Source organism: Haematobia irritans, chromosome 4 (genome assembly GCF_050003625.1).
Source record: "Haematobia irritans isolate KBUSLIRL chromosome 4, ASM5000362v1, whole genome shotgun sequence".
Classification (NCBI taxonomy): Eukaryota; Metazoa; Arthropoda; class Insecta; order Diptera; family Muscidae; genus Haematobia; species Haematobia irritans.
In genome coordinates this window covers 224,619,779-224,635,460 of record NC_134400.1, presented here as the reverse complement: position 1 = coordinate 224,635,460, position 15,682 = coordinate 224,619,779, and the positions used below count along the sequence as shown (strand labels likewise).

The following is a 15,682-nucleotide window of genomic DNA, read 5'->3' as shown; positions in this document are numbered from 1 at the left end:
GTTAGGTGGCAGCCCGATGTATCAGGCTCACTTACACTATTCAGTCCATTGTGATACCACGTTAGTGAACTTCTCTCTTATCACTGAGTGCTGCCCGATTCCATGTTAAGCTCAATGACAAGGGACCTCCTTCTTATAGCCGAGTTCGAACGGCGTTCCACATTGCAGTGAAACCACTTAGAGAAGCTTTGAAACCCTCAGAAATGTCACCAGCATTACTGAGGTGGGATAATCCACCGCTGAAAAACTTTTTGGTGTTCGGTCGAAGCAGGGATCGAACCCACGACCTTGTGTATGCAAAGCGGGCATGCTAACCATTGCACCACGGTGGTCAGATGTTATGACTACCAGGATGTGAAGTACTAGGGCTGTCATTCGGGATCGATTTTTATAAATCACGGGATTTCAAAATATGGAATACCGGGATCCCGGGATTTTTACGGGATCCCGAAATGTTCGGGATTTTTAAAATATTTTAAGTAATAAATACACCTACGAAAAATTGTACATGAAACCATTTTAGTTTAAATCAGAGCTTCCCAACCCAATTTGCTTTGTATCAAATTTTTAAAATGTATTTTGTCTTCACACATTTAAAGAAGTGGATACTATTTCTGATATTTTAGCAAGAAATTTAGCGGGTGCAAATAAAGGTAGACTAATAATGGAAAACCAACACCAAATTATGTTTTTGCATGTAACTTCTACTCTTTTCTCATTGTGTTCATAAATACCAAATGTTAATTTATAAGCACAGTGAGAAAATGTACGAATGGTACGTTCTTTTGTAGTATTTTATTTATGTTTTGTTGATCTTATAAATTTGTGTTGTTTCAACAAATTCAATGATACAAAAGCTGATCAACCAGAAATGACGCTGCGCCCCCCCCCCCTGGAACCTCGCGGTGCCCCCCTAGGGGGCGCGCCCCCCATTTGGGAAGCGCTGGTTTAAATCAATATTATTAAAAAATAACAACAAAAGGACATAAGAGTACATTAAAAAGCAATTTCTAATTGCTATCATACTTAACGAACACTTAGTCCAACTCAACAATATGAAGAAAAGTTTCTTATTCATCTATATTTCGGTAATATTTTACAGGAATATGTTTGTTTTCATTTACAATTTTGATTTTTTCAGTAAAAATAATCTTGAAAATAAAGTAATTTTCGACACGAAAACCGAACATTATACCCACCCTTAAGGTGGGTACTAAGTTCGAGATTAGCCGCTAAAATCGCTAAAGTGAAAACTATATCAGTAAGAAAAAGGCACAAAATTATACACATTTGTTGCAAATTTTTTTATAACTTGATGGGGAAAAGCCCAAAGCAAATTTTCACAAAAACTCGAACTTAATACCTACCTTTATCTACTAAATTCAATTTTTCACGATTACTTTTCTCTAATAATCCATTATAAATGATGTAAACTTTGTGAAAAGTTGCTTTGGAGTATACGCGATCAAGTTTTAATAAGCATTGCATCAATGAGGTATAATTTTATATTAAATCCCGGGATTTAATACTTTGAAATCCCGAATCCCGAAAATTTTAAAAATCGATCCCGAATGACAGCCCTACTGTACACAGATTCTTATTTACATATCTATGTGATCAAAAAAGCAAAGTTGAAACCTCTATTTAATTAAAAATATAATTTCGTTAAGTATATGCTTAACGTCTACATATGTAGATGGTATGAATGAAACACCTAACGCGCACAAAACAATCCATTCATATCATATGCACAACAAAGGCAACAGCAGCAACAAAGCAATCATGCAAACAAAACGCCAAACGATGGTACTGACAAACAGACAGACGTAAACAAACACATACACACTCTATGACATAATAATCACGAGAGACGTACAATGATTATCGAGCGAGTCATGTGATTGCTTTTTATTTATATTTTGAGAGTGAACGTCTTTATACGTTGTTCTTTTTGTTGTTTTATTTTATATTTTTTGTTTTCTTTGGCCGCCTGCTATTTGTGTGCGCGCCCTTGCCACCCTAACTGCTCGATCGTTTTGGAGCGTCGCTGGAGAAAATACATCAACGAATGAGTTTTATCACAATTGTCACAGTGCACTCCTCCACAACTCTCACGCATTCTATGTCAACTCACTAGTCAATCTTAACTTTAAAATACACGACATACAAACGTCATAAATGAAATTGCAAAAAAAAATAGCACGCACCTTTAGTATATATCGGCTCCTATCTCATATGATACAAGATTTTTTTACAAAAGGGTAGAAAAAAACAAAACAGATATAATAGACAACTTTTCAGATCGATAAAACAGGGCAATGGTTGTTGCAGATTATAAATAATAGGAAATATTCAGTTTTCCTCATACATCTGGCTAAGGTTTAGAGTTGCCATTTCATTATAAATACACTTTCCACCCAGGGAAATAAGTATTTTAAATGGTTCATATTATATGCTCTAAATGGCAGAACAAATTGCGACTAAGAAAACATACAAACAAGAGAAAATTGTTTTCGTTTCACTGATTATACCCTATAAGTGTACCCAGAATGAATAAGTAAGAACGATAAGTATAAAACTTTATTGAGTCTTCTTTGATTTCTTTGACATTTGAATACTCTTAACGAATAGTAACATGAATACTTTGAACTATTGTTGAATGAATAAATGATACACTTGTTCAAATCCAATACCGGATAACCATATTTTGTTACGAAAACCGAAACCGAACAGTGAGAAATTGCCCTTTTCGGTTTAACCGAAAACGAGGTTTAAACATTGGGTTTCTATATCTCAATGAAATTTCTAATACAAACTTTTTTGATTTGAATGATTAACTTTACTATTTTGAACGATAGTTTATGATTTATTTATTGATAGATTTATTAATTACATTTACAATAATATTATAAATATAATAGATTGTTTGTCCCAAAACACTATATTAAACCACCAATAATTATCCAGTTCGTAATGAGGTACGAAAAAGTAGTTCAAATCCAGTGTGACCAGATCTAAACAAGTTTTGCAGCTAAATCATCTAAATAATGCTAAAAAATGCCAAAACTGAAACTAAAATGCCAAAAAATATTGCTAATTTTTTTTTTATAAAATCATCACTATAAAACGTTTATTTTATTAATATTTATTTAGTGTTTCCTTAGAAACAAACTTCATTACAATAAAACATTGAATTGGTAAGGTTTTCATGCCTCAAAAACTGATAGCAACAGAGTAGGATCAGCATTTTTGCTTTCAAACATTTTATTTACTTTTTGTACCTCTGCCAGCAAAGGTTTCAAAAACTTTTGATAGAATAAATTTTTGTCAGTGTACAACTTTTTTAAAATATTGGCTTGATGACACGATTCTACGGTTGCGGCAATTTCAAAATGAGTTTTTAACTCTAACCATTGATTTTCTATACGATTTACAGCTGTTTCTATTGACAACCATCTAGCATCACAAGCTCTTACAAATTTTAATGGTTGCATATCATTGTTAATCGCAGCGTAGATGTTTTTATTTATTTTTTTTGTCGTAAAGTAGACTTGGAAAACCAATTGTATGTTTCTGACACCAAATACTCAATTTCATCAGGCAGCGTTTTAGATGCTGAAGACACTGACAACTGAATCGAATGACAGACACAAGGTACTAGTATTATGTTTTTATTTTGTTCACGTAGTTTTGCTATCACTCCACGGTTAACCCCCGTCATTACTCTGGCATTATCAGTTCCTAAGCCCACCATGTTTTAAATTCTTACATTAAAAGAACTTTAAAAATCGCTTTGCATATTCCATTGGCTGACGTGTCATCAAGTGCACTTAGATTTAAGGATGTGCTTACGATTTGTTTGGCAGACTTGCTGTAATAACGTATTACTATACCCAAATATTTATCGATAGTTATGTCTGTACATTCGTCTATGATAAGACTGAAAAAGTTGTCACTTCAGTTAATAGTCTTCAGTTAATAGTTTTTGAAAATGGGGAGCCAAAACGGATTTAATTAAGGCAGTACTCTTTGTTCGACCCAATGTCATGCCAACGGCGGCCTTGATATCCATAAATATATGTTTTTGTAAACGGACTAAATGATCGGATGACCTTATCGTAGTGTTTACCGCTATATATAAAGCTTCTAACAATTCTGCTTCTTTTACTTTGGAATTGCTGTTTAGTGGTTGAAAATCTAGAGTTTTTTAATTAGATTTTGCAAAAGGTGATGCTGCTGCTAAATGCTTAGAAGTTTTACCATGACTAATAAATGAACTTAATTTTGGTTTTAGAGTACAATGGCAGTATTTACATTTTACTACCTGGTCATTTACCTCGATGATCCACTTGCATAGTCTCGGATCATTAAACCAGCTTTTTCTGGTTTTTGGATATATCTTCTGCAATATTCATATGATTTTTAGTACATATCCATCATAATTTATTTAATTACCTTTTACTGGTGGTGGGCTGGCATGTGTTTTCTTCGGAGTCACTGCTAAGTTCAGCAATATCTAAATCAATTGGATCGTTTGTTTTAAGGTACCTAGTAAAAACACTACAATCACTTCAATTTCATTTCATTTCATTTATTTAACGATTAGTAATACAAAGCCTTTCATAGGCCAATATATATATTACTTAGCAAGAATACCTGAATACAATACAAAATTCTTAACTGAATATAAAAATAACTAATTAAAATGATAATATATCTAACTTAAATGATTTAAATAAAATCAAGTACCAAAATACATTATAAATTGTTTTCTTTTTTTTTTTGCACTCTTAACAAATTTTTTGTAACAATATTCAATTTGTCGGCTCCCCAGCCTAACTATAAATTAGCAGTATTAAAAATGTAAAAAATAAATAAATAATATTAGTCCCGCACGAGGTAGACATATACAAATAGACCAAGAGTAGTTTCAATGTGGCAACATCGAATCCATATACTGCATAAGTTTCAACCGAAAGGAGTTATTACACTGTGAAAATATTCGCAACTGAAGCGGTAACCCATTCCAACAACGTATAATTCTCACTTGAAAAGATTTAGCAAAAATACTTCTCCTAATACGGGGAACAAATATCTGTGGATTCCTCGACGAGCGCGAAAAGGAGAAGGAAGAGCGTAAAGATACAGGCCTAGGGTAATAACTTCTGAGATAACTTCAAGACCATAAAGAACTTGAGACATTAAGAGCGAGTGAGTCAATTTGAGTCTGACATTGAGTGGTAAAAATAAATTCGATGAAGAAATCCTACGCAATGTAGACTAGATCCTACCAGACAGAGCATCAATATGGAATTGAAACGTCAATTTCTTTTTTTTAGCTACAAACCTTTCCATATTCTATAACGATATTGTGGATTTTTGTGTTGTATATGAAAGTTATTTCTCGTTATGTCATGTTTACTCCTTTAACTCTATTTGAACTGCCAAACTCAATAAGAAAAAGATAGCTGTTCTATTGAGCTGGGATACCAGACTTTATTTTTCATTCTATACACATATGGTTGCCTTGGTTATTGTTTAGTCAACGTAAAGATTTATAGAGTTTCTTCTACAAAAAAAAGTCCTAATATACTTGAAACTTTGGAGATAGAATAATGCTAAAAATGCTAAATGATCAATTAAAAAAAGCTGAAAAAAAGCTATATGAAAATTTTGCTGCTAAAGGTGGGTATTAAGTTCGAGTTTAGCCGCTAAAAACGTCATTTCGTTACGATTACTTTTCTTTAATAATCCATTTTAAGGAATACAAACTTTGTGAAAATTTGCTTTGGGCTTTTCCCCATCAAGTTATAATAAAATTTGCAACAAATACGTATAATTTCATGCTTTTTTCTTACTGATTTAGTTTTCACTTTAGCGATTTTAGCGGCTAAACTCGAACTTAATACTCACCTTAATGGTGAGTACTATGTTCGGTTTTTTCACCAAAACACTAAATTAAAAGTACAAATATAATTATGAAGACGATTATATTTTGATCGAGTCTTGCCAAATAATGGATGGAAAAGATCCAAGGAATTGATTGCAAATAATTTTATATTTCTAAATTAGTTCATTAAAAAAAGTAACCGTGAAAACAAGCTGGTTTTCAGCTTGAAAACTGAACATAGTACTCAGCTTAAAGGTGAGTACTATGTTCGGTTTTTTTCACCAAAACACTAAATTAAAAGTCCAAAAATAGTTATGAAGACTATTATATTTTTATCAAGTATCAAATAATGGATGGAAAAGATCCAATGAATTGATTGATAACCATTTTAGATTTCTAAATTAATTAATTAAAGAAATTAACCGTGAAAACAAGCTGGTTTTCAGCTTCAAAACTGAACATAGTACTCAGCTTAAAGGTGGGTACTAAGTTCGAGTTTAGCCGCTAAAGTGAAAACTAAAGCTGAGTACTATGTTCAGTTTTCAAGCTGAAAACCAGCCTTTTCACGGTTACTTTTCTTAATTAATTAATTTAGAAATATAAATGATTATCAATCAATTCATTGGATCTTTTCCATCCATTATTTGATAAGACTTAATAAAAATATAATAGTCTTCATAAATATTTTTGTACATTTAATTTAGTGTTTTGGTTGAAAAACCGAACATAGTACTCACCTTAAACCAGTACAAAAAGGCATACAATTATACATATTTGTTGCAGATTTTATTATAACTTGATGGGGAATAGCCCAAAGCAAATTTTCACAAAGTTTACATTCCTTAAAATAGATTATTAAAGAAAAGTAATCGTGAAAAATAGCGACTTTAGCGGCTAAACACGAACTTAATACCCACCTTTAATCCAAAAAAATAATGCTAAATCTAGCTGCAAAAATGGCCACACTGTTCAAATCGTAATCGTTTCTTGATTATTTCACAATAAAAACTACAATAAAATAATTTTATAAACTTCCATGAGAAATATTGATCGAATAAAAATTTCAATACTAGGCAACTCTGGTGATGATTACGATCGGCGGAGGCAGTTATTTTCATTTTCTTTTAGACATTTGTTTGTTCTTATAAACAGATGTCTGACTTTTGCTCTGTTCTATTTTACTTTATAAATTGAAAGAGGGAGGGAGAAGCATGACAGTGTGCGAACAATTGAGCATAACCATATGTACTTATGTATTATGTGCTGAGCAAAAACTATAAGTCTAAAGTAAATATTTCTTTTGGCGAAATGTTTACTTTTTTACAAATACCAAATTATCAATTAATTGTTGTAATTATTCGGTATTGTGTCAATAATGAATAAGATTTTAAAACATAATGGGAGCAACAAAAAAGTGCAATGAACATTAATTTTAAAAGAAAAATAAAAACGAAAAAACAAATTAATAAAGTTTAGAGATGTAACTTATTTTTTTTTTTTTATTTTTATTTAATTTTTGCTGAATAAACCTTTATAATAAGTCATACATGTATCAATTACTAATTACCATCTCGTTTAAATGCCCTAGCAATTTTAACACAAAAACAAGTATATACAGCACTAAGTTCGGCCGGGCCGAATCTTAAATACCCACCACCATGAACCAAATATTAGGGTTTCCTTTGAAATTTCAGGAGGACTTGAGGACACTTCCCGAAGATAAATTTAAAGATATCACCTATGAGGACTATATCAGATTCTGGATTTATAAGAACCAGTTTTGTTTGAGTTTTAGAGGAATCAACATATCTTGTAAGTGTGCAAGAAAATTATAAAATAACGTCTTGATTTGAAATCTTAAATCTGTAGAAGTAAAATCTGGAAATTTTACATTGAGTTTCAAGCAATTTTCATGATCAGTGCGTTCTCTACACCCTCAAGAAGTGAAGTCGGTCTATATGGAGGCATTACCAAGTGGACCGATAAAAACTTTATCCGATACACGTTTTTGTGAGCCTAAAATACCAGAATATTTACAATTTCAGGCACATCAGATAAAAACTACGGTTTCTAGAAACCCAAGGAGTTAAATCGGGAGATCGTTCTTATGGGGGCTATACTAAAATATGGACCGATACTCACGGTTTTCGGCACACCTCTTTATGACCCGAAAATACCTCTAGATTTCCAATTTCAGACAAATTGGATAAAAACTACGGTTTCTTTAAGCCCAAGACCCCAAATCGGGATGTCGTTTTATATGGGGACCATACCACAACATGGACCGTTACTCACAATTTTTGGCACACGTATTTGTGGTCCTACAATACCTCTAGATTTCCGATTTCAGGTAAATTGAATAAAAACTGCGGTTTCTAGAAGCCCAAGAAGTAAAATCGGGAGATCGGTCTATATGGGGGCTATACCAAAACATGGACCGATACTCACCATTTTTGACACACCTCTTTATGGTCATAAAATACCTCTAGATTTCAAATTTCAGGCAAATTGGATAAAAACTACGATTTCTATAAGCCCAAGACCCCAAATCGGGAGGTCGTTTTATATGGGGACTATATCAAAACCTGGACCGATATAGCCCATCTTCGAACTTGACCTGCCTGCAGACAAAAGACGAGTTTGTGCAAAATTTCAGCACGATTGCTTCATTATTGAAGACTGTAGCGTGATTACAACAGACAGACAGACAGACAGACGGACAGACGGACATCGTTATATCGTCTTAGAATTTCTCCCTGATCAAGAATATATATACTTTATATAGTCGGAAATCGATATTTCGATGTGTTACAAACGGAATGACAAACTTATTATACCCCCGTCACCATTTTATGGTGGTGGGTATAATAAAGTCATTGAACTTTCCTTCGTATAATTATTCCTATACATATAAACTTGCACGAAAATGCGTTGCAGTATTACATAACAATCAAATCAAATTAAAGTCTTATGTATATTAAGCGTTGTGGATTTCTGGAGGAAAACAGCGACTTTTAAAGTGGCTCTAGTAGCACGACTGTTTGCTAGAAGTCTTTTTAAGCCTTCAATATGTATCGAATTCAAATTAATGATTTCATTTAATAGGGCCAAATAGTTTGAATTTAAAACAAGATCCCTACACATATTTTTGTTATAAAATGATCTCTTTATTACTTTAACCCCCATTTTCTGGAAGTTCCGTTAGTGCTACGTTAGCTAACGAACCTTTAAACCGTACTATGGGCATGTTTGTCATCTTGCCTATATATTCCCTACGCCAGTTAAGAACTTAACTGCTAACATTTTTTCTCTTAAAATTAACCAGAGAGAAGATATTTTTCTGTTAACTGGGAGTTAAAGTCTAACCGAGATAAATTAAAATGGCCGTTAATGTGCTATGAATTATTTTTAATAAATTTTTGTATTATAACTTTAAATTTTTTAATGTATGAGATAATTGAGGAAATTACGCACTTTCACCTATTTACCAATCTAATGCATTGAAACGTATGTGTTCATTTACCTCTCTAAGGTAATTAAGTAAGCATAAATAATTGCTCAAAAGTTTGCACATTTTTAGCGAGGCAATTAAGCGGGATTAATGGGCTTAATTTAATTACCTTAGAATACATGCATTTCTTAACGTAATGTAATGCGCTTTGATGTCTTTACAATCTAGAAAATTTTTCGGAATTCTCTGCGTATGAGAAAGGGAATGTACAAACAAAAATGATCTTTCCATAAACCACAATGAAACTCTCAGTGTGTTTTGTAAACTTAGCATTGGTACCATGGATTTTGTTGCTCACTTGATCGGCAAATATTGCATTCAGAGAATATATGTGTCAAGAGAGCAACTCTACAGCTCAAAAAAACTTTTTTTGGTTCGATATAGAATTAAATTTTATGTTGAAATATCACGTTTATTTTTGTTTAATATTTGTTTTGTTTTTCGGGTAGAATAAAACAGAGGTGGTTTTAAACCGGTTATGGGAACCTGGTTGTAGTTTTTCAGCAGTGGATTATCCCACCTCAGTAATGCTGGTGACATTTCTGAGGGTTTCAAAGCTTCTCTAAGTGGTTTCACTGCAATGTGGAACGCCGTTCGGACTCGGCTATAAAAAGGAGGTCCCTTGTCATTGAGCTGAACATGGAATCGGGCAGCACTCAATGATAATAGAGAAGTACACCAATGTGGTATCACAATGGACTGAATAGTCTAAGTGAGCCCGATACATCGGGCTGCCACCTAACCTAACCTAGTGGAGATATCCGCCTAAATTTTACTATGACTGATAGGTAAAAATGGAATCGGTCAATTATCACCATTAGTTTTTGAGTTTTGGGCTGTTTTGTAAAAAAAACAACCAGTTCCAAAAAAAAAAAACACTTTTTCATCTGCCACCGTTGTGCAATGGTTACCATGCCCGCCTTGCATACACAAGGTCGTGGGTTCGATTCCTGCTTCGACCGAACACCAAAAAGTTTTTCAGCGGTGGATTATCCCACCTCAGTAATGCTGGTGATATTTCTGAGGGTTTCAAAGCTTCTCTAAGTGGTTTCACTGCAATGTGGAACGCCGTTCGGACTCGGCTATAAAAAGGAGGTCCCTTGTCATTGAGCTTAACATGGAATCGGGCAGCACTCAGTGATAAAAGAGAAGTTCACCAATGTGGTACCACAATGGACTGAATAGTCTAAGTGAGCCTGATACATCGGGCTGCTACGTAACCTAACCATCTGTATATTCGGAACGGATATATCGAAAAGATTGATTCATACATAATGTGAAAGGTATTATCATTAACTTGTCAGAGAACCGGTATTATAAACGATTATGTACTTAGACTTTGGAACCTTCCGCCAGGAAAAAAAAAGGTTGTTGTTGTAATCTACTCTTAGAGTTCTACCATCTATGGAGTTTTGGAAGAAATCTGAGAGGTATAGCTAAACTAGATTTAGCTGTATCAAGTACCATCACCTACGTGAAACTTACCTCAAGTAGTTTTTTGAATGTGTTGATTGATTATGTCCCTTTCTATTTCCACCATATTTCAGTGAGCTGGCCGACGGTATATGGGTGTTATTATTGCCAGTGGATGTAGTGGGGTTTTGTGTATTGGTAGAAGTTGATGGAGTTGGTGTGGATGTTGAAGAGGGGAAAAATAGTTTGTTTAATAAGGCCATTCTCTTTAGCACGTCTTAGACCCGATGGTCGACCAATAAAAAAGTACGTACAAGAAAAAATGACGGATTAAATTTTAACAAATCAAACAGTATGACTTCATTTTCAATGGGAATTTGTTATTTGGCGGTAATCAAGTAATGTAAACAAACTCTCTCTTAACCCATTGTAGTGTATAGATAAGAACTTCACGAGTATTGCATTATTATTTTAGTTGCCAGTGGTTATGGTTATCTTTTTCTCTGCTTCACATTTTGCTTTGAGGCGGCGATTTATATGATTTTAAACTATTATCGGAAACCTTTGACTTTTAAAAAGAAGAATACAAAAACAACTGAGCAATCATTTGTTGCAATTCTTTCCGATTAACTTGTCTTGCTTGGCGGTGAATATGTTGTGTCGGTCCGCCAAACATATGAACGCACACACTCACTCATACAAAAAAACACTGACACTGAAAGAGAATTGGGAATTGGCAAGTGATGACCGATACTCATATACTCCCGTTAATTCTCTTTGATTCCTATTGAATTCGTACGTAATCGGATTGAGTTGATATTCTAAATAGTTTGCAATTTTTCACTATGTAGTACTTTCATTTTGCAAATATAAGCTCCCACTTTCAGCAGCTTTCTGCTGCTATAAAAATCGCTTTCAATACTTAAAAAATGCACCCTCTCGTTTTTTAGATCACGTGCCACGATACACACATATGTATATATATTCAACTTCTTAACTATTTTGATTTGTAATCAGCAAAATTTTTTCTTTGTTCGCTATTCGATTTGCGAAATTATTCAATTATTCTTGTTTATTTCTACAGACCACGACACACCGACACACAACCGAGAGACAAACTTTAATGCAGCTTTGTTTGTTATTATCCTAAATGAAAAGCGTTCCATCGTCCCCTCACCCCTTCGGGAAAACAACTAAACGAACATCAACGACACCATTGGACCAAGTTGTGTGATTGGAGCGCTTTTAATGTACCAAATTTCAACAGTCTCAAGCCGTAATTTATTTGTACCTCGGCTTTGTGTTGTTTGTTATGGGAAATATACGCCGTCACAAAGTAATGTAGCCTTACTAAATAAAAGCTTGAACGCTGGCGCCATTCACAATAGAGCTGTATTCGTATGTACTGAATACTTCCCAATAAACACAAACGTTTGAAAAATGCTAAAATTCAACAATATTTCAAACAGGTTGATATTCAAGTTGAGAACTAGTTGGGAAAATCGCGTTCTCAACAAAAACAGACAGTACCCTCAACAGTAAACTTCAACAAATTAAGGCCGGTACTATGTTCGGAGTTCGAGATGAAAATCAATTTATTTTCGCGATTAATTTTTCTAAAACAATCAAAATTATAAATGAAAACAAACATATTTCTGCTAAATCTTGGCCAAATCTGAATGAAAAAGACAATGCGTATTCCCTGCCAGCATTTTAAAGTTCCATTTCACCCTCATCGCTACCACAGACTCGTAAATGTCACCACAACCATCGCGAACTGTGATGGGGGAAGTATATCAAAAAGTACAAAATGTACATGAAAGTATTTTGTCATCACTACTGTTAGAAGAGCCATTTTATTTTTTGTGAAACGCCAAGCGCAACCAGCTTGTTATATTTTATTTAAATAAAAACGAAAATAAAGTTCTGAAAACATAGATATTACGCTTAAAATTGTGAAAGGTATATGGTGAACAATTTTCGACTTTCCAAATAGAATAAAGTGATCGTTTTTCAAATATTTTTCCAGGCACGCTGTCTCCATCGAAAATAAACCAACTGGCTGATAGACGCTGCAATATGTAACTTGCTACTTAAAACTCAACATCATTCTTTTATTAATGCAAAAAATTATGTTATATGTGATGAGATAGACCGAAAAATGTTATATTTATAAGAAATTATAAATGTTTAATCAAATCAATAAAAATCTACACAATCGTGTTTTACTTGACCACAATGATTCTTCTACAATTACCTTAAAATGCACTTTTTCTGATAGTTTGCAGGAGTTCTTATTGGCGTCCTTCGAAATTGATCTAAATAGGCACCTAATAATTGCACTCATGAGAAACTTTTTCGTAGTAACTTAGCGTGGTACAACTTCTCAATAGTGACGGCGCTTTTCCGACGAGTTTTTGATGTCGTATATGATTGTTATCGACGTAGTGGGGATTCTCAGAAGCGCCCCCAAATTCAAAAAATGTTGGCAGGGTATGCAGGCAATTTATGAACCGTGCCGGCCTGCGAATTAGAATATATTTTTAGCAATAGGACTTCACAAAATAACAAATTAACATTACATTAAACAGACAATGCACGCGTAATCTGTAATTAGTAGATATGTGAGAATGTCAAGACCAATTCCATTGGTTGCACTTTGAAATATTTCAGGAAACTTTCCTTGTCTTTGAGCCACAGAATTGTTATTAATTTCATAAATATGCGTGCAATTGGAAATAGTTACTATTAAGGGACATCCTGCCCTGAGAGTTAGAATAAATTTCCAGCAATATGCAAATTCACAATATAACAAATTAAACTGATGATGGATATAAATTAAACTGACGAATAATGCACATTTTTATCCAGAAGTTCATTTGTCGACAAGCCACTATCATTTTTCATCGGTCAGCTTCTTAATGTTTCCAAGAATGTAGATCCAACCCAGCAAAAAATATTTCAGCAGTAAAATTTAGTTGCACTTTTTGGTATACAATAAAGTAGGCAGTGCATCCACACTGCATGCATCGGTGGCAATAACGTAAACGAAAGATTTTAGTTTTCTGCAATGAGATTTGAGTTTACCCAATAAACACAGGATGAGCGTTTTTCAAATGCAACAACTTTTCAGTTTGAGGGTAAATATAATTTTCAACATAAATTCAACTTGACTTGAAATAGCTCATCTTCAATACATCTTCAAATTGTTTGCGAATTACTTCCAATTTGCCAAAATGTTGACGAAATCTTTGAAAAGGTGTTGAAGATAATATGAGAAAACTTTGACAAAACACTACCCTAAAATGCAACGAAAAAACCATGTGGTTTTCAAAACTTATTTGTGCAACGAAGTTCGTGGTCAATTGAAAGAAATAAAAAAATGGAAAATTTTAGCCAAATAACCAAATAGTTTATAAAAATAGGTAAGTGCAAATAATAAATGAAATAAAACTTTAAGGAAGTCACTAAATGTATATCTCTTTGCAGAAAACTAAAGATATGGATTCTACGTTTTTGAAAACATTAAAAAGCTGATGAAAAAATGGTGGACAATTAACTAGAACTGCTTCAAATAGTTTATAATAATTGGTACGTCAATATGAAAAATTAAATCAACACTTTAGAGAAGTCACTAAATTTAAATTTGCAGAAAACTAAAATCTTTGGATGCTACATTCTTGCAAACATTAAGAACCTGACCAACGAAAAATGAGTGGCTTATCGACAAGAAAAAGTTTCCAGAAACATTACAAGTGCAACCAATTAAAATTGTTAAAAACAATAAATTGTTGAAATCAACAACTTCTGGATAAAAATGTGCATCACATCGTCAGTTTAATTCATATGCTATTATCAGTTTAAAATGGATATTTTGTGAATTCCTTCTGCTGGAAATCAATTCTAACACGCGGTCCAGTACGTTCCTAATTTCAAATTGCCCGCATGTTAATAAATTTTAATTCTGTTTTATGACACCAAAAGGAAGGAAATCGAATTATCAGTGCAAAAGTGTTTACTAATAATGTTTAAGATATTTAAAGTTTTGTTGTTTGTTTTGGTTTTTGTTCTTATTTGTTGATATGTTTAATAAGATTATTATTTATCAATTGGTATTGTAGTGTATTATGTAGTGTAGTGTATTATTATATATTTTATGTTGATAAAAATGAATAAATTATACAAAATTCATAGAATTTTGGCTTTGACTTTCAACTTGAAGTGGGGATATCATTCATACAAATTTAGGTTAAAAAGTATTTGCAACGATGTTAATTTTGAATTTGACTCGCATCGAAAATTGTTTGAGAAATTATTGAGTAGCGATGCATTTCAATTTGAGGATAACACTTGAGATATTATTGCTAATGTGTTGAATTTCACTGTTGAGGGTAATGCCGATGTTCTCAACAGTTTCTCAACATGAATATTACCCTAATCCTTTGAAAAAATGTTTGAAAAATTGTTGAAATTTAGCATTTTTCAAACGTTTGTGTTTATTGGGTAGTGACTTCTTTAAAGTTCATTGCACAAGAATGAAAACCCCATGTTTTTCGTTGCATATAAGGGTTGTACTTTTTCAACACATTTTACATCAAGATCTTGGCGATTTTCAAGTAATTTGTAAGCAATTTGAAAATATGGGCCATTTCAAGTGAAGTTTAATTGACGTTGAATATGTGGTTTACCTTCAAGCTAAAAAGATGTTGAATTTGAAAAACGTTCATCTTGTGTTTATTGTGACTGCATCTTCAAGCAAATGGTTTCTACTTGATTTTGATTATTAAAGGTTGGCATTACTGGCGATTGTCAAAAACTTTTCATTCCGTTTTGTTCACACGTCAACAATTTGCTGCCTCCTTCAGTCA

The 15,682-nt window shown here is 33.1% G+C and overlaps 1 protein-coding gene and 1 long non-coding RNA gene across 2 annotated transcripts in view; both read right to left on the bottom strand.

Annotated features, from left to right (window-relative positions):
- The window catches only part of LOC142236853 (uncharacterized), a 59,349-nt gene extending 47,519 nt beyond the window's left edge, over positions 1–11,830 (bottom strand). Inside the window, exon 1 of the mRNA XM_075308134.1 lies at positions 10,887–11,830. Coding sequence (XP_075164249.1) covers positions 10,887–11,077 — 191 coding nt within the window. The 5' untranslated portion in view covers positions 11,078–11,830. The remainder of the gene's footprint in view (positions 1–10,886) is intronic.
- Positions 4,755–5,570, bottom strand: LOC142236857 (uncharacterized). The gene is made up of 2 exons (XR_012722234.1): positions 5,348–5,570; positions 4,755–5,287 (listed from the first exon to the last, which is right to left on the bottom strand). It is a non-coding gene; the product is annotated as an uncharacterized LOC142236857 (long non-coding RNA).
- Positions 11,831–15,682: the final 3,852 nt, after the last annotated feature.